This window comes from Westerdykella ornata (assembly GCF_010094085.1).
Source record: "Westerdykella ornata strain CBS 379.55 unplaced genomic scaffold EI97scaffold_4, whole genome shotgun sequence".
NCBI lineage: Eukaryota > Fungi > Ascomycota > Dothideomycetes > Pleosporales > Sporormiaceae > Westerdykella > Westerdykella ornata.
Genome location: NW_022986854.1, coordinates 1,279,104 through 1,296,498, shown reverse-complemented (window position 1 = coordinate 1,296,498; position 17,395 = coordinate 1,279,104). Strand labels below are relative to the sequence as shown.

Sequence of the window (17,395 nt, the reverse complement as noted above, 5' to 3'; positions counted from 1 at the left end):
TTAACCCCTTGGGCTAGCGCACGGCAAGGCTGGAATGTCAGGAACAAGGGGAAACAAGGTGCGCGGTCTTTAAACAGAAGCGCCTCGATCCAATGGCAATGGGGAGGTTGCCGTTCTGGACTCAATATGTGGGTCACTAGCTGAAAAAGTAATGAGACTAGGGACAACCATCAGCAACAACATGAATAATTCATCAGATTCATGAACCACCTGCAAAATGTGAGCGCGGACATAAGCGACGAAAGTCATGGTGATCATAGATTATTGATATTCAAGGAGTCGATCTCAGCGTTGAATCGAACTTCAAGGCTTCGGAGTTGTGGCTTCACCCTCAGATGATAAAGAAAGTTGAATTCACAAGCCACATGCCCCTGGAGGCTATCACCATTTGGGAAGTCTCTGCTTGAGTGCCGAGGGACAGTCGACGATCTATTCTCGTACATTGCAACGCTGAACATCTACTTGGCAGAGGGGATCCTGTAATTGCAATTGGGCACAGGAATAGTGCAGACCGCGTGCAGATAACGAAGTCAAAGGAAAGTGATCCCAAATTTTGACTGAAACAAGAATAAAAGGTTGGATGAACGAGACCAGAAAGAAAGATAACAATAAGCCTCAGTTATGGTGAAGTCATGTCCCTTTCCTGCAAAGGTCCTCAGTCTTTCAACTCCTCCATCTTCCCACACTTGCCCCCTCTCGAGCGATGGATTTCTCTCGAAGTTGTAAAACTCCCGATAGCCGTCGACACGTTGATTGCAGTTCCATCGAACTCCTCAAACCTATTCGCTCTCGTCTTCCCAAAAGTAACCCTCCAGTGGCTCTTCTCGTCCGCAAGACACGCAGCCATCTTCCTAGAGGCGGCGGAACCTTCCGAATCGTCGGAAACAGTACTCGCACAAGGGGTGGGACTTCTATTCCTCTCCGTGCTTGTTCACATATATCGACAAAGGACCGCTCTGCAGAAGCTGGAACGGCTCCGCCCAACTAGCGCACGGTGACAGGTCGTCCGCAGATGCGTCCTCCATCGTGTCAAGGGGTACGACTGATTTGGGTGCCCCTTGAGGGGTAGACTCCTCGCCAGCATCCTGGAGTGATGAAGGGCCATTCTTGGTTCGTTTGTAGGGAGGAGTTGAGCCGCCAAGTGTGTCTGTCGTAGATGGGGACAGAGGCGATACCGAGTCGCATACCACTTTCTTCCCCTCAGGAAGCTCAAGGTCGATTCTGGCGTGACGGGACCCATCTTTGGGACCGATCAAGGTTTCGCTGCAGTCATGCTGGTGAGCTTCCGATGGTAACGCTTCAGAGTCTCGACCGCCAGTTTCCACTGTCTCGTGTCATCAACGTCCTCTACGCATGCAGATACGACTTACGGTTGCCATCAGGCGAGTCTCTGCAATCCGGAGGCGACGGGAACAGCCTGTTCCACTGCGCTGAATCGAAGCTGCTACCTTCGTCTTTCTCTTCGAGTGCACAAGCACCCCGCTTTAGATCCTTCTGTCCATCAGAAGTAGGGGTTGCTTCACGAGACTCTCTGTTGACAGCGTCGGGCCCCTGAGAGGTGTGCTTGTTTCTGCTCGTGGTAGGTGCGTTCAAGCGGTGATGTGATGATGAGTCGGATCCATTGATCTCATCGAGGAGGTGGTCGATGTACGAGAAGTTTCGAGCATCCAAGGCCTTGGTATTGAGTTTAGTATCCATTCTCGTGTACGAAAGTGGGTAAGTTGTCTTCCCGGTGAAGGGCTGAATTGTAACAAGTGTATGATGAGGATAAAGTGTACGGGGATAGCGATGGTGTGGATGTGGAGAGAGTGGCAAGGACATGAAGTGAGACAAGTGCCCAAGGTTCATAGCGGGCAATGCCATTTCCGAAGGAAAGTGCGATAACTAGGTAGAATTCTCAGTAAGAAGGATCTACCGGAGACTCCTCATCCTGCCGTAGGAATCAAAGATAATGGCCAAAGCAAGGTGAGTCTCACAAATGGCCCTAAGTGCGAGGTAATCATCGTAAGGTGAGATCGGTATTGCCGGGTTACACGCTACAGCCCGTTACTGATGGTCTCCAAGCGTGCCCACCTCAGCTGTCTTGGCCCCAAATGCCAGACAATGCTAGCCTACTTGCGCGTACACCTCTCAACCCTCTGCCATATCCGTGTCCTCCGCCTTCGCTAAACCGTGCTCCTTCAACAGAGCATCGATCTCATCAGCTCCCCAGAGATGGTGGTAGATCTTGCCCGACTTCGTCCTCCCTACCGTCGCAAACTCGACTGCCTCAAAGTCAGTAATCCCGTTATAATCTCTCGGACTGCAAAATACATACTCTTCTCACTGCTCAACTTCGTCGAATCCATTGTCTTGCTAAGCACCTTGACTGCCAACCCACTAGCCTCTTTCAAATCGCAATCCTCCTTGTAATCCTGCTTCAACAAACTCTGCGCAGATGCGTTATTCGCTCCGACACTCGTTGCTTTCCACCCGCCGTAGTTGCCGCTGGGATTGCTCTGGTAGAGCTGGAACTCGCGCTGAGGATCCCACCCCGCGTAGATGAAGGACACACCGAAGGGTCGGAGACCACCATGCTGCGTGTAGCCTTGCTTCAGATCGCATAGTCGGCGGACGAGCTGTTCGCAGGGGATGTCTTCGTTGTACGTGCGGAGGTACGTCTGAGCGGCTTGGCGGGCGTAGTTGATGAGGATGTTGGCGTCGGCCGTCATGCCGGCTACGGCGCAGATCATGTTGCTACGACATTATTAGAACCGTATATTAGGTCAGAGGTAGTAATTCGGCCGTACTCGTTGAGAATGTAGAGCTTCTCTGCTGATGTGTCCTGCTCCAGCAGCTTGCTTGTCACCTTCCTCTCCGCTGCCAGAACGATGCCATCTTTTGCCAGAATGCCTAATGCTGTACCGGCATGCGAGATTGCCTCAAGCGCATATTCAACCTGGTAGAGACGTCCCTCCGGGGAGAAGATGGTAGTCTAGTGCACTGTTAGCTAGGGTGAGCGGGTGGGCGGCGTAAATGAACGACATACCCGCGAATCGTATCTCCTGGACATGATTGCTAGTTAGAGGCAGCAGAGGCAATTAAGGGGTGCGGAGGAGAGCGAAATGAGAGAGAAGGGGGAAAGACGGAGCTGGGCTTGAGAATTGGTGTTGATGTCGTAGAGAGCTCCAGGCACAAGCTTCACACGCGTCGGCGGCCAACGAGCGCCAAGCCCCGACCTTCTCCATAGATTGGAGCCGCAACACCACTCCGACATCACCACTTCTTTTCTTGCCCTACAGCTCCAATTACAGCTAATCATTGCTTGCAGAATGGCGGACCTCCCAGCACGGCCTCCTGCAGGTCTACCGCCTCTACCTCCAGGCTGGTCGGAGCACAAGGCACCAACAGGTAGCTCCAGACGAAATATCTACAAAGCATGCCACTAACATTCACACAGGCCATACATACTACTACAACCGCGACACCGGAAAATCCACCTACACCCGCCCCGTCGTCCCCATTCAAACCCTCCACCGACCCGTCTTCGCCCCCGCTCCCGCTCCCGCAACGTCCTCATTCCCCAACGTCTTCCCCACTCAGGACACCTTCAACGCACACCATCCCGCCTTCAACTTTGGCGCCCCTTACCATGGGGGAGACCACCGAGGCGGTCACCGAGATGGTCACAGAGGCGCACACCGTGGAGGTCCGCATCATCACCAACCCAAGGACCGCCCGAAGCACCGCACCGACATTCCCAATTGCGCACCATGGGTGCTCGTGCGGACGAAGCTGGGAAGACGCTTCGTCTGGAACAAGGACACCAACGAGTCGTTTTGGAAATTCCCGCCGGACGTCATGAAAGCTGTTATCGAAATGGACCGTAGAGGACGGGAGAAGAAGGAGCGCCGCGAGCGAGGGGAACCGAGCAGTGATGAAGGGGAAGGCGAGCGTGAAGATGTGCTGGCGGAGGTGGAGGCGGAGCTTGCGGTGAAGGAAGATGAGATAAGAGGGCAAATCGTTGAAGTCGAAGGGGAGGAGGGCATGGAAGGGGACAGCGAGTATGAGGAAGTGGAAGTTACGGACGATGAAGGGGAAGAGGGAGGCCCTTCAAAGCGCCAACGCACGGAAGAACCGTCCGCCCAACCCGAAGGCTCGCCCCAACCCATGGAACTAGGGGAAGACGACCTATCCTGGCAACTCGCGCAAATGGAGGCTCTCGAAAACGGACATGCGTACTACGAAGGAGGAGAAGGGGAAGAGGAAGAAGAAGGTCTTCCCCTAACAGAAGAAGACTGCCAAGCCCTCTTCCGTGAACTCCTCGACGACATGCACATGTCTCCTTACACGCCGTGGGAAAAGGTGCTGGAAAATACGGCCCTGTACGACGACGACAGGTACAAAGCTTTGCCCAACATGCGCGCACGTAAAGAGTGCTTCGACGCTTGGAGCCGTGACCGCATCGCCGAGATAAAAGCGCAGAGGGCACAACAGGCAAAACGCGATCCGAAAATACCCTATCTAGACTTCCTGCACAGGTACGCTACGAGCGGCAAACTCTACTGGCAAGAATTCCAAAGGAAATATCGAAAAGAACCCGAAATGAAGGATTACAAACTTCCGGATAAGGAAAAGGAGAAACTGTACAGAGAACATGTGAAGCGGTTAGCCATGAGGCTCGCGGATCGGGAAGCGGATTTGAAAGCATTGCTCCAGGCACAACCGTTAGGGAAGCTGAATAATCGCACGACGCTGGATACGCTGCCGGACGCGGTAAGGGCTGATTTGCGGTTTATCTCTCTGCCGGGGCCGGCGAGGGATTCGTTGGTGGAGCGGTTCATTTCTACGCTTCCGCCACCGCCGGAGGATGCTCAGCAAGCTGGTTTGTCGGAAGAGCAGCAGGCCGAGTTGGCGAAGAAAAAAGCGGAGCGAGAAAGGAGAGAGCGGGCGCTTCGGGAACGGGAAGATCGAGTTAGGGAGGAGAGGAGAAGATTAGAGAGGGAAGCCGCTTTTGGGAGGGAGGCGCTCAGGGAAGGTGAGGAAGAGATTCAGAGGGCGATGAGGTTGGGGAAGGAAGGGTTGCGAGGAAGATTGGAAGGGGAGGAGTAGGGCCTAGAGATTCACGAATATGTATTCTATGTCATGTATCTATGTCCGTTTGGCCGATATTAAGATATATCTCCTCCTATGCGGATACCAATAGCACTGAGAACACTTCACTCTGGCAACGCAAGGCTAGACCGCCTCTGCCAGATCTATGCTTTCTGCCCACCAAAGACACAGACATACATGCAAAGAAACCATAATTTACAGGATATCCGCAAACATGAAAATACAGAATAATAACTGCCACACCCTGGACTTAACGAGGAGAGGACTTAACGAGGAGAAGCCTGCCGCACACAGAGATAGTTGTGGCGGTCCAGGTATCATACTCATTGCCCTCCAAGCAAGGGCTTGGACTCTCCGCTTCCTGCGCTACTGGGCCCCTTCTTCTTCTTCCCCCTCTTCTTTCTCTTCTTCTTATTACTGGATCCTCCGGCGCTATTAATCCTCTCGTTCTGGTCGTCATTCTCCACCTCCTGCTTCAGAATGTGGACCTGCCAGTCGTCAGCCGAAGGATTACCAGTGTGAGGTCTCTCTTCGGAATCACTAGAGCTAGTGGTCTCCAAGACAATCTTCCTAACTCCGTTGATGTCCACCACACTCTCTGATATGCTCCCGCTGCGCGCCGTATGCCGCCGCTTAGACGGACTATGCGACGACGACCGCACCGAAGGCAGTGAGCCGATAGTAGAGATAGACGCTGAGCGCCTGGTCCTCCCCGCAGTGGCATCCTCCCCAAGTAGTCTGGTGTGCTCATCGGCAGTCGCGTGGGATCTTGGCGATATCGCCTCGTCCTCGACAGGCTTGTGTTGCGATCTGACTGATTTCGGCGACGAGCTTACACGAACTCTCATAGTGCCATACCCGACTGCCAAATTGTGGACCGCATCGCTTGCGCCGTGTCCGGCATTCTCGAGAATGCCTTCACCGGCTCCTCCTTGATGTGCGGGTGCTGAGTGAACAATCTCCTCTCGTGGCGATGAAGGGCCGTCCGGTACATCGCTGTTATTTCCAGGTTTGATCTTCACGGTGTTTATCCGCGTCGACTTGGGCTTACTTGCGGCATTCGACGGCCCGAGGTGTTTCAGGTGTTGCTTGATCTCCGGATCCAGCTGTATGGCCTGATCCGCGTTGCCACTGCTTCGCCTCTGGAGAAGGAAGTGGGATCGTTTTGGGTTGCTCGCCAGTTCGGGTGCTGAGAACTTCCTAGTACCCTCGCCGTTCTGCTCAGCACCGTCGACCTTCCTAAGCAAGGACTGTTCCGAGGGGCGAGAAGACCCTGTTACGATTTCGCCTTTGGGCACTCGAGTGCGAGGAGCGGGAGCTAGTCGCCGAATGGCCTTATGTACATCGATGAAGACGTCGGACTCGTCGATTATTTCCCTACCAGTGTTAGCAATGATTCAATATTCCTAAACAGGATTCCTTACTCTCCAATCAACTCTTCAATGACGTCTTCCAGGGTGACGACTCCGACAGCACCGTGGTCTTCACCAGGAAACTCGGAAACCAGAACCATGTGCGATTTGCCCTCCTGGAAGAAGTTGATAATGTCAAGGCAGCTTGTCTCGGGACGAGTCTCGGGCAACGTGGCCAAAGAAAAGTCGCGCACACGGAGAGCATCCTCAGGGTCATATGTGATAAGCATTTTGACCAGTAGCATGCCGACGAAGTTCCTGGGGTTGTTCGGGACATGGATAGGAATACGTGAGTATCCGGCAGACAAAATCTTGTCCATCATTTGTTCGTCGAGAACTGTATCTGTCGACATCGTGAAGACGTCCTTCATGGGCGTCATGATGGAGCCTACGGGCTTGGCCTTGAGGTCGAGCACGGCAGTGATGATGGTTACTTCGTCTTCATTCAAGCGGTCGTCCGCACTTGTGCCCAGCGTCTTGTGCAGCGTGACAAGTGTCTTCAGACCGGCCTTCTTGTAGGTAGTTCCATGATCCTCACCGAGCAGATAATCGAGCAGCTTGGCGGTCGGCCATGCCACTGGGGCCATAATCCACATGAGGCCGAGCACGACAGGGGCCATCCAAGCTCCAATTGGGAGACCGTAGCGAACGCAGATCGATTGGGGTACAATTTCGCCGAAGATGACTCTACGGGTCAGTGTTGAGAGGTTGTGGTGGAAGCTCGGCACGTACCGATAAGGACGGTGGAGCTCAAAACAGCCGGCCAACCTCCTCCAAGGGAGCGATCCAATACAATTGGAAGTGTTTCGTTGGTTATGACATTGCTCAGAAGGAGCGTGACGAGCACCCAGTGCTTTCCTTTTTTCAGCAATTGCAACACCTTCGCTGCATTCTTGCGCTCGCGGCCCTCGCCAGACGTAGCGATCACCTGGAGATATATCTCGTCTTGTCCCATCAGCCTGTAATGTGTAAGTGAGCATCAAGCCGTTGAACACGCGAGTTGGGCACTTACGCAATGGTCAAGCCTGCGAAGGCACCTCCAGCCACAACGAGAGCTACAGCGGTGCCCAGGTACACCCATAGGCGCGCATCTGCTGGGTCCTTGGGCCCAGCATCTCCTAGACCACGTACAATGCTCTGCGGGACGGGAATAGCTCTTGAGAGAGGTCCAAAGGCGTGCAACAGAAGGAGAAGCAGAGTGCGTATGCGTGCTTGAGGCAGGGCAGAGAAACCTGGGGCATGGCTGCCAGCTGCAGCGGCAGAGCTCACTGCGCGCGCCATAGGGGGGATAGAATCCCTCGCGATGCGCCTGGAAAGTATCGGGCGACAATGACTGGCGTAGTGGATGGAGAACGAGCAAGAGGAAGTGGAGCAGTTCGCGAGCAACGCCGCACGGGCCCATTACGTCGACCTCAGCCACAGAGTGGGATTGATCAGTCAGCGGTTATTCAGCAGCGCCGCCACACTCTTGGCTGGTCGGATCACAACGGGCTTCCGAGGTATTCTCCCCGCGGCAAACAGCGGCATAGACCAACGTAGACAACTTTTCATATCCAAGTGGCTTTGAGGGAGGAATCATGTATCGTTATTGTCTCTCTTCCGCAGTTTGAATAGATTTTGGTCTTTCATTTGCTCTATCCATACCGCAATGCCTCCCAGCCTATCGCCCGTTCGCACCCTCTCGCGTTGTCTGCTGCGGCCTCAATCTCCCATCCACCCACGGTGTCAATGGCATCCCTCAAGTATACGGCAAGCTTCCGCAGCAGCAGGAGCACGACTCAACGGTACTGTCGAGTTTGATTCCACACCCATACTACAGCATACTTCACGAGCAGCGCTAGCCAACCCGGAGTTACCCCCCGATGTCCGCAATGGCCAGACGAAGCGCATAAACCTCTATACTGCAGTCAACGAAGCTCTCCGCCATGCTTTACAGACAGACGAGAGGGTACTTGTATTTGGCGAGGACATACAATTTGGCGGTGTCTTCAGGTGTACAATGAACTTGGCTGGGGATTTTGGCACAGATCGTGTGTTCAACACTCCGCTCAGTGAACAAGGTCTTGTTGGGTTTGCTATAGGAGCGGCGAGTGAAGGAATGAAGCCTGTTGCGGAGATTCAGTTTGCCGACTATGTCTATCCGGCATTTGATCAGCTTGTGAATGAGGCGGCAAAACGGAGGTACATGTCGGGGTCGACGGGGTACAATTGCGGAGGGCTGGTAGTACGCATGCCGTGCGGAGTGGTCGGGCATGGAGCACTGTAAGTTGTACCCGCCCTCGTGCCACTCTTCCTGGGAATTAATGCCCGCAGTTATCATTCCCAATCCCCAGAGGCACTCTTCACTCATATCCCAGGCCTACACGTCGTGATCCCCCGGTCGCCATTGCAGGCCAAGGGTCTTCTATTGTCTGCCATTCAAAGCAATGACCCAGTAGTATTCATGGAGCCGAAAGTATTGTACCGAGCGGCTGTCGAACAGGTGCCCGTTGATGCATACCATCTTCCCCTTGACAAAGCGGAGGTACTGAAAAGCGGAAAGGATTTGACAGTTGTGTCCTATGGCACGCCGTTGTATACATGTGCGGCAGCCATATCAGCGGCAGAGAAGGACTTTGGGTGCAGCGTGGAACTGATAGACTTGAGGACGATATACCCTTGGGATAGAAAGACGGTGGTGGATAGCGTGAAGAAGACAGGAAGGGCAATGGTAGTCCATGAGAGCATGATGAATGCTGGCGTAGGTGCCGAGGTGGCCGCAACGATACAGGAGCAGGCTTTCCTGCGGCTGGAGGCGCCCGTGAAGAGGGTGACTGGATGGGCAACTCACACGGGTTTGAGCTTTGAGAAGTTCATCATTCCAGATGTGACGAGTAGGTAATATCGAAAATGCGACGGAGAACTCTGCTAACTCGAATAGGGGTATACGATGCCATAAGAAAGACAATAGAGTACTGAGCTGGGTCTCCTTCGAATGTAAAAGCTACTCCACAACTTCCAAGGCCGCCTACGCAGCGGCACCCTATAATGAAGAGCTTATTTTCAAGGCACCACGCTTACTCTGAACCTTTCCCGTTGCTCAGGCTTGTGTGTTTTGACAATCTCAATGCGTTCCGTTCAACCCCTTCTTGGCCCTTCAGAGACCTTTTCGCAACTGGTTTGTGACAGCAGGTAATGCGTGCAACAGTAACGAATGGGGACATCTGCATACCGCGCGGTCTTTCACGTCCGACTGCACAGTCAAAGGTCGCAAGGGCATATCAAGTCTGCCATTGGCTTGAAGCGCATCGATACAGGTACAGTGGAATCTCGCTATAGGGAAATTTATAGTAGAGGGAAAATTTCACCCTATGCCTAGGTGTCCCTATTTCCAAGCGGCTTATATAATGGAATTTATAGTAGAAAAATTATACGTAGTAGTTCGTATATAGAGAAGTTATAGCTATAGAAGCTAAGGATGAATAAAGAATTCGTTATAAAGTAATAAAATCCTTCGATATCTAAAATAACTGAATAGAGCTAGGGTATTTCCCAAGGGTTGTTAAGTATAGATTGCTATATATAATTGAGCATCTCTACTACATCGCAGATCCAATGCTCGTGGTGTTGGTGATGGAGGAAGTACTAATTCACTAACTGCAAAAGGAATTTCCAGAATATCTAGAATGGGAGGCTTCCTAACGTGGCGCCTAAAGTGGGGGCGATTTGGCCCGAGAGCGATGACGCGGATTTAGAGGCAGGCAAGATGGAAAACCATTTGCCTCTTCCGTTCAAGATGGTGATAAAAGCTCCAGCAGGAGCCCTCCAAACTTTGAGATAAATCGTCAACGGAAAAGGCCCAAGCTCAGGGAGGGTTTCTTTACCAGAATGGCGTCCGTACTTTGCGCCTTCAGGCTGTGCCAGACGTACATGACGCGTTTCAAGACACCTAACGGATCGAAACGAGAGTTCAGCTATGGCTACCTCGTTTCCAGACGACCGGCTCCCCGGCGAAAAAAGGAGATATACCGTAAGGTCTGCGACGGCATACGCGACAATGTATTTTAAGAGCGCGAATCGAGATTTCTCCATGTGGAGTGATATATCACGAAACAACGCCGAGGGAAGGGATGTTTGCAGATACGAGGCTGGGAGCTGCTGACATGTTGTTGTGAAACGGGTCTTGGTATTAGGGTATCGTGAAAAGCCTAGATACGGGAAACTTATGGTAAAGGGGGCACCGGCAACAGGAAGCTGGGAGTGAGGCTCGGGTTTACTCATCCGTGATGGCACCAAGCCTGCCCGATTACTGCCATAAGATACGTGGAAAGCCCTGTTTGTAGCGCAGTGAGCTGCTATTCAACTGTAAAGTATGGTTACACAGGTTTCCGCCTGATTGTGAAGGCTGGTAAAGTGTTTCACCCTTGCTGCAGACCAGATGCATGCATCTATGAAACGCGTGCACGGTAACCCCGTGGTGAACTGATGCGCGATTAGGGGATATCACTACATACATATTATTATCTTCCTGCTGAATAGAAAACAGAAGGACCAAAATGGGCAGGTGCTTCGCCTGGTTCGTATCAGACTTCTGACGACATGCACTGTGCCGCAACCTTGCGTTTCTTGCGTTTGGCGGTGCAGGCAGCCGGTTATTTGAACGACTCAACGTCCTGGGAAACATGTAGAAGCCAAACATTTTGAATATCTTGTCTACGGTATCGCTTGAGAATGTCGCAGCAATCGCCGCCGAAATCGAAACCCAAATTGAGCGTAGGGACGCTTTACGCCAGTAATATCCGTTATGAGGCCAGGAAGCTTCTGGATTTGGACAGTTCCAATTTCATCGTGCCAATTAGGGATCAGCTGATACGCTTGCGACAAAAAAGGTTACCCAAAGATGCCGAACCTCTGTTTGCCCAAGAGCTCGAAAACTTCCAGAAGTCAGGGCAAGACCGTGACGAAGCTCGCCGAAATCACTGGAGCCTGAAGCCGCCAACGAGCGATTTGGAATCTGTATATTATGAGGAAAACCGGTTCGTAAAGAACACGTTGATCGAGAAGATCGAGGAAGAAATCCGCGCTTGTCAAAAAATCGCGCAACAGGCAAAGCGTTTGCGTAGTGGAAACGAGCCTGAATCGACCTGGATGCTATTTTTGCGGTCCAACTTTTTCAAAACGTTTGACGACATACATGATACTTCAAACTCCGATGTGTAAGTTCCTCACAGAGAAAGGGCGTGTGTAAGCTAATGGAAACAGACACCCACTTCAGCGATGGGAATTGTTGGTTACCCTTGTAACTGGTGAGATCTCGGGCTGATACTTTGCAGACAGCAAGATCTTTATTGGAACGAGTCCAAGAGATATGGTGATGCAATACCACATGACGGCCCCCCATTAACAGGTCCGAAGCCCGACCTCACCTACGCGTTCCCTATTCTGGATACCACCAAGATAACTGCGCCGTATGTATCTGATCCAAAAGTCAACGATTTCTCCCTTGAAGTGCTCGGTGAACTGCGGACGAACAAAAAGGTCGAGCTACGTTCCGCGCCTACGACAAAACTTCATAGCTCGCAAACAAAGAAAAATCTGCAACTGGGTAATGCAGACTTACTTTGTTTTCCTTGGGCCATCGTCGAGGCTAAGAAGAATGAGCCAAACATGAAGGATCATCGGGCAGCTGGGGAGTTCTGCTATTGTCAAGCCGCAAACGCGTCTGCCGCAGCGCTTAAGCTGCGTGAAGATCTGATGGAGCTTGCCAAAGATTGTCCGAATACTCATGATGGTCTTGCTATATTCGCTTTCACTTGCGTTGGTCCCACTGTTAAACTTTGGGTCACTCACAAGATCAAAAGCAAGGTAAGGTTCTGGATATCTATCAGCACGCACACATTATCACTGACAGCAGCAAGGCGGAGACAATAACCCTGATGCGATGCATATGGGCGACATCTCTGGAACTGACATGGGGCGCAATGGCACTGCGCATGGTGATAGAGAACATGCAAGAGTGGGTGTACCACCGTGTCACGCCGGAGATCTGGAGATGGATCCGCATGGTTCGGGCTGCTCACCCCCCACAGCCTTGTATCCCGCCGGGCGCTGTTTTACCTTCCCAAACGAGGAGAGCTGCCTCTTGTGAACCAACAAGAGAAAGAAAGCATGCCACATCCCCAAGTCCCAAAACGCACGCAGTTGAAACTCGAAGGAAAAGCTCTCCTGGATCATCTCATCGACAGGGGCACATACATTCCTTACCTATTCGTACACGCAAAGATAGCTTTGGAAAGAACCATTCTAACAAGGAAGAAAAGCGAGATAGTGAAGGACGCGAAGATGAACGTGAAGAAGAAGGAGACAGTAGTGATGCTACATATGAACCTTCATCCACAGGGGAAGATGACATCACTGAGGAGGACGAGGAGGATTTCACGGATTCCACGGTGGAAAGTGACAACAGTGAGGAGGAGGAGGAGGGATACACAGCGGAATCTGAATACAGTGAGGACGAAGCAGAAAAAAGAGAAGACACCCAGGGACAACGTTCCTCATCTCATCAGCAAAGACCCGACAAAGCGGGGTCACTCGGAAAGAATGGTCGAGCAAAGGAGTATAGGTCGGACGAGGACCACACTGAGGGACGGTACAGACCCAAGAGCGATAAGTCAAAGGGAAAGGACACACCTTCACCAAACCGCCGACGTCGCAGCTCACATGGTTCTCCCTCCCCTTCCGGATGGAAAAGTAAGTTCCCTGAATGGAAAGCCTATCCAAGGAGTTTGCAAGTTCTTCTCGCTGATTTCTGGGAGAAAAATGAGTCGAATTGTGAAGTGGCTTTGGACATTCTCAAGCGTTTCTTCTCATTCTCATGGAGACATGACGATGATTTTCTACTGGCTCTGAGCCAGCTACACGATCTATCACTCGTCAATAAGTCTCGTTTTGAAGAGCTAGTCAAACTTTCATCACGAGTCGATCAATTTGAATTTCAGGAGGAGTTGGAGAGAGTTCTAGAGCTGGCAGTATGGGAGCAGGAATGGGATCCGGATGCAAGCATACCAATCGTCCTCTAATGAATAGTTAAACCACATCTGACTCCTACCTCCATTATTTTCCATATACTGTTACCATCCACTAATTCGCGTCTCCAATTCAATTCTTTTCTTGTAGTTCCAATGTACCCATCCTTCGCTGCTCTTTCACAACGTTATCTAGGTAATTTTCTAGGTGTTCCGCGAGAAAACGAGGGGAAGGACTTTTCATCGCCCACATCACTGCATTGACTCGACTTGTCATAGCTTTACTTAGCCAGGCGCTGGCGTGAAAGTTTTCTCCAAACCTGCGTTGAGCCTCCACTACTACGTTAGAATCCAGTTCTGTTACCCGTTACTTGTATACCTTGCTATAGGTATCCTTAAGCCTGCGGCTATGTTATTTGGTCTCCAACGCGAATTTACGTAAATCACGATTCTACTTATCAAAAAAGCAAGCCCTTTAGTAATCTAACCTAGACGGTAACTGCAAGGTCATGTTTAGCTGCGTGTGAAAAGAGGCGGTTATCCAGCCACTCAGCCACCCCGGACCAGATAGATACGAGCCTTGCCGAACAGTCAGCCTCACCTTCTTTCCTATACCCAGACCTCACATCAGAAGGGTCATATTCACGCAGAAATGGCTCCTGTCAATGGCTCAGCGTCGACTGCAGCTACGGCAACGAATGGCTTCGAAGGAGACGAGTTTTCCAACAACCTCTTCAGCGATTTGGCTCCACTCCTCACCCTGTTTGGAGAGCAGGTAATAGCTCTACCCGACGTCACAAACCAGGACGTTTCTGATTTCTCAATCCCCTCTGTCAGGTTACCAAACAGTTCCTGTCCTTATCTCTAGGATGGGCCGATAACGTGCTCCTGGCCATGGGCCCTCTGGGTATCATCACGACCGTCATTAGTGCTATCAGGGTTGGTGGTGTGAGGAGGTTGAAAGCGCTTGTGGGTCGGTAGGTACAGCTAAGCATTGATCGCCTGTGACGCACGATTCCTAATCTCAACAGTGCGAGGGAGGGTCTGGCAACGGCTGAACGAGAACTCCTTTCCTCGACAAGTGCAGATGTATGCGAATTGTGGAGTGGCCAAGAGGTCGTACGACAATTTGGAAAGCCACAGATCAAAGAGCTTGTCTTTTATGGGCGCACGAAATCAGAAGTCGACAAGGTCACTGATTTGAAAGGTGCTTTGGCTGGCCATGTTCTGAGCGCCGGACGCCACGAACTGTCCGAAGAGAAACGGGACCAGATTACATCCCAGTCTCCCAACATTGCACTCAATATTGAAGGATCCACCTCGCCGCCTTTGGAGCTATGGTGCTTTGCAGCTGTCGGCATTTTATTGCAATCGACCGCTCTTATTGTCCCTGCCTTGGCTACCTACTACTGGTCATGGCCCAAAGGGTCCTCATCCATTCAAGGCTATGCTTATCCTTGCTTCCTGGCAGGCTCCCTCGCAGTTATACTGGGCACGATGCTATGCTCTCATGTTATTGAAGAAGTCACCCAAGAGATCACGTTCGAGCCACGTCAAGACTCTAGCGAACACATTGCGTCCATAATGCGCCTACAGAAGTCTTTCGTGGGCAGCGATCAAACCTTCCCACCTTTTCTCATCTTCAACGAAGCCGACAATAATCGAATTCGCACGTCGAGGTTGTTCAGAAACCCACATATCATCTGGCACTTCGTCCCCGGTAACTTCGTACTTGCTCTAAGCAAGAGTAAGCTCGCCGCCAGTGCTAGCTTATTGACGGTCGCCGGGTTCGTCTGTCAGTTCGTTGGCCTAAGGGGGCTTCACTGGTCAGCCACCGTTATACAGCTCGGTGTCACCATGATAATGACGGGAGTACGTTCTTGGGTCCGACGCGGCCTCGCGGCCAATCCGCCGTTCATCAAGCTGGAACCGGGGAAAGAATTGATATGGACTGCAAAGTTTCTGGATCGAGGCATCATCCCGGCGAACAAGGATCGTGATTTTCGCTTTCGCATATTTGAAGGGGTGGCGGCGGAATTTATCGTGGCAGATCACATGTGGGAGCTACTAACAGGAGGATTTGGTTTGCGCTACAGTCCATATGCAGACCATTTGTACTTCACGTATCGCTGGGCAAACGACAATCGGTATGGAACGCTCGAAGCTCCTCTTTCTACGTCAGACATTCTCGCGGAAATCCAGGAGCAGGAAGAGAGGGATAAATTGCCGGATATCTTTTCCCAATTGCAACGGGTGATGCCGGACGATAATCCGCTAGTCACACTTGCCAACCGCATCGCAACCGCGATGGAACTAACCATTGTTTGGTTGACTGTAAGCTATAAAACGCGAACGTTGTGCGAACTTCCGAAATGGCGGGAAATGAAGTGGTCGCACGTTACAGTTCAGAGCGACTTGTCCGGCAAGTTGGGCCCTCGAGAGTTACAGTTCTCGCTCTATGATTCGGTGGACACTTTTCGGATCGAAGCTCCCCCGAGGTTCTATTCAATTATCCGTCTTTGGCTTGAAACGTGGGAGCAGTGCGGCAAAGATGGCATACGTCACGATAGTGAGGGACTTGTTTCCAACAGGAACGCGTATGTACGTTTCATAGGCCACTGCAGTGATTTTGAACTTGGATGTCTGCGGTCACTGCCGTCATGGATCGGGAAGACACTGCTATTGTGCCCCAAGCCAGACGGTCAAGAAGATTATCAAATTCCCTTAGAGGCTCCTTCATGGCCAGTATTTGGATTATCTCCACTCGCCATATAGTAAGTGCAGTGTGTCTCCAGTTGATCTGACTAACGATCACCAGTGAGTGGGAAGCGAGCCGCCAGCCATCAGAGAAGCTTTCAGCGCCTTCACGACTGCCGCATATGAGTGGATTCATGCCCGGTAATAACGCGTACCACAAAGGCAAACCTGACACAGAAGCAATCCAAGCAGAGTGTTGTGCTGTCGTATCTGAAAATGAGATGCCTGTACAATGCGCTCTAGAGCTCTTCTCCGGATTCCTCGAGTCGATTGCAAGCCAAATCACGCAAATCGGCGGGGACACCTATGACTTCTCTTCCGAATTTGCCCAAACGTCGGAACCGAAGAACCGTAGGGATATCCGGTATCGATACCCCGGAAAACTCATGGCCAACACTGTGCTGTTGTCAATATCACAAAGTTTGGTTGATGCCGGCATCGTAGACTGCATCGAGGAAGCAAATACGGTTGTCATACCCCCCTTCGCGCGGCGCGGCCTGCTCCCGAAAGAACCTTCGAGGGGACTCGTGAAGTTTCTTACAGACCATGATCAGATTGCGTTGGATGAGTATTGGATAGCGGTGGACGATGTTGAGGGTCCATCCGGAAGCAGTTCAGTTGGCCGTGCGCGCAGTTCTTCTCCCGCTTCATCTGAGCGAGAAGCAACACCTGGGCGAGAAGCGCCATGAGTTCCTTTTGTCACGGAGGTAGCAAGCTAGGTGAACTGATTCATCATGATCAGGCCCGGGGCATACTCCCTCGCGCTTTCCTCCTCCATGTCCCTTCCCCTTTCGGTGTTCCGCCTTGCGCACACTGCAAAATTTCTCAAGGCGTCGAGATTTCCCGTCTCTCTCCCGTTTCCCCTCCCTTTCCCCTCCCTTTCTCCTCCATTACTCTTCCAATGGAAGGTCTTACGCTTATGCTCAAATGCACACGTGCAGCCTTGACAATGTCCGTGCAGAGATATATTGTGCGAACGGTGAACACGCACAACTCAGCAATAGCGGATTGTGAGTACTTTGGTACCAGGCCATGTCTTGTTGAGCGAGTTTCGGACGGGCTGCTGCTTACCACTTCCCAGAACCTGGCGGTGTAGCTTTTGAGGGGGATCTGTCAGCTCCAAGGGGC

General features: G+C 51.8%; 8 protein-coding genes across 8 annotated transcripts; 5 read left to right on the top strand and 3 right to left on the bottom strand.

The window, feature by feature from the left end:
- Positions 1-634: 634 nt before the first annotated feature.
- EI97DRAFT_465422 (uncharacterized protein) lies at positions 635-1,698 on the bottom strand (the record flags this gene model as incomplete). Its single annotated transcript, XM_033801469.1, has 2 exons — positions 635-1,324; positions 1,371-1,698. The coding sequence occupies 2 exons, from the start codon at positions 1,696-1,698 to the stop codon at positions 912-914; spliced, it is 741 nt and encodes a 246-aa protein (XP_033656623.1). The 3' UTR covers positions 635-911.
- A 179-nt stretch (positions 1,699-1,877) lies between these two features.
- EI97DRAFT_492632 (proteasome subunit alpha type-4) lies at positions 1,878-3,159 on the bottom strand. Its single transcript, XM_033802325.1, has 4 exons — positions 3,029-3,159; positions 2,790-2,974; positions 2,318-2,736; positions 1,878-2,264 (listed from the first exon to the last, which is right to left on the bottom strand). Exons 1-4 carry the CDS (start codon positions 3,050-3,052, stop codon positions 2,131-2,133), a joined length of 762 nt encoding a protein of 253 aa, XP_033656622.1. The 5' UTR covers positions 3,053-3,159; the 3' UTR covers positions 1,878-2,130.
- A 65-nt stretch (positions 3,160-3,224) lies between these two features.
- EI97DRAFT_227251 (uncharacterized protein) lies at positions 3,225-5,254 on the top strand. The gene is made up of 2 exons (XM_033793914.1): positions 3,225-3,390; positions 3,440-5,254. The coding sequence occupies exons 1-2, from the start codon at positions 3,312-3,314 to the stop codon at positions 5,089-5,091; spliced, it is 1,731 nt and encodes a 576-aa protein (XP_033656621.1). The 5' UTR covers positions 3,225-3,311; the 3' UTR covers positions 5,092-5,254.
- On the bottom strand, positions 5,095-7,868 carry EI97DRAFT_431295 (DUF21-domain-containing protein). Its single transcript, XM_033797899.1, has 4 exons — positions 7,519-7,868; positions 7,239-7,465; positions 6,519-7,191; positions 5,095-6,471 (listed from the first exon to the last, which is right to left on the bottom strand). Exons 1-4 carry the CDS (start codon positions 7,785-7,787, stop codon positions 5,418-5,420), a joined length of 2,223 nt encoding a protein of 740 aa, XP_033656620.1. The 5' UTR covers positions 7,788-7,868; the 3' UTR covers positions 5,095-5,417.
- Positions 7,869-8,024: 156 nt separating this feature from the next.
- On the top strand, positions 8,025-9,825 carry EI97DRAFT_394032 (2-oxoisovalerate dehydrogenase subunit beta mitochondrial precursor). Its single transcript, XM_033796292.1, has 3 exons — positions 8,025-8,768; positions 8,820-9,379; positions 9,427-9,825. Exons 1-3 carry the CDS (start codon positions 8,155-8,157, stop codon positions 9,462-9,464), a joined length of 1,212 nt encoding a protein of 403 aa, XP_033656619.1. The 5' UTR covers positions 8,025-8,154; the 3' UTR covers positions 9,465-9,825.
- Positions 9,826-11,450: 1,625 nt separating this feature from the next.
- On the top strand, positions 11,451-13,604 carry EI97DRAFT_227213 (uncharacterized protein). Its single transcript, XM_033793913.1, has 4 exons — positions 11,451-11,701; positions 11,748-11,771; positions 11,823-12,350; positions 12,404-13,604. Exons 2-4 carry the CDS (start codon positions 11,763-11,765, stop codon positions 13,562-13,564), a joined length of 1,698 nt encoding a protein of 565 aa, XP_033656618.1. The 5' UTR covers positions 11,451-11,701; positions 11,748-11,762; the 3' UTR covers positions 13,565-13,604.
- A 558-nt stretch (positions 13,605-14,162) lies between these two features.
- On the top strand, positions 14,163-15,475 carry EI97DRAFT_371595 (uncharacterized protein; the record flags this gene model as incomplete). The annotated part of the gene is made up of 3 exons (XM_033795304.1): positions 14,163-14,285; positions 14,348-14,487; positions 14,542-15,475. Coding segments are annotated over 3 exons (1,197 nt in total), but the record flags the coding sequence as incomplete, so codon positions are not given.
- Positions 15,476-16,317: 842 nt separating this feature from the next.
- Positions 16,318-17,147, top strand: EI97DRAFT_431291 (uncharacterized protein). The gene has a single exon (XM_033797898.1). The coding sequence runs from the start codon at positions 16,390-16,392 to the stop codon at positions 16,954-16,956; it is 567 nt and encodes a 188-aa protein (XP_033656616.1). The 5' UTR covers positions 16,318-16,389; the 3' UTR covers positions 16,957-17,147.
- The last annotated feature ends 248 nt before the right edge of the window (positions 17,148-17,395 follow it).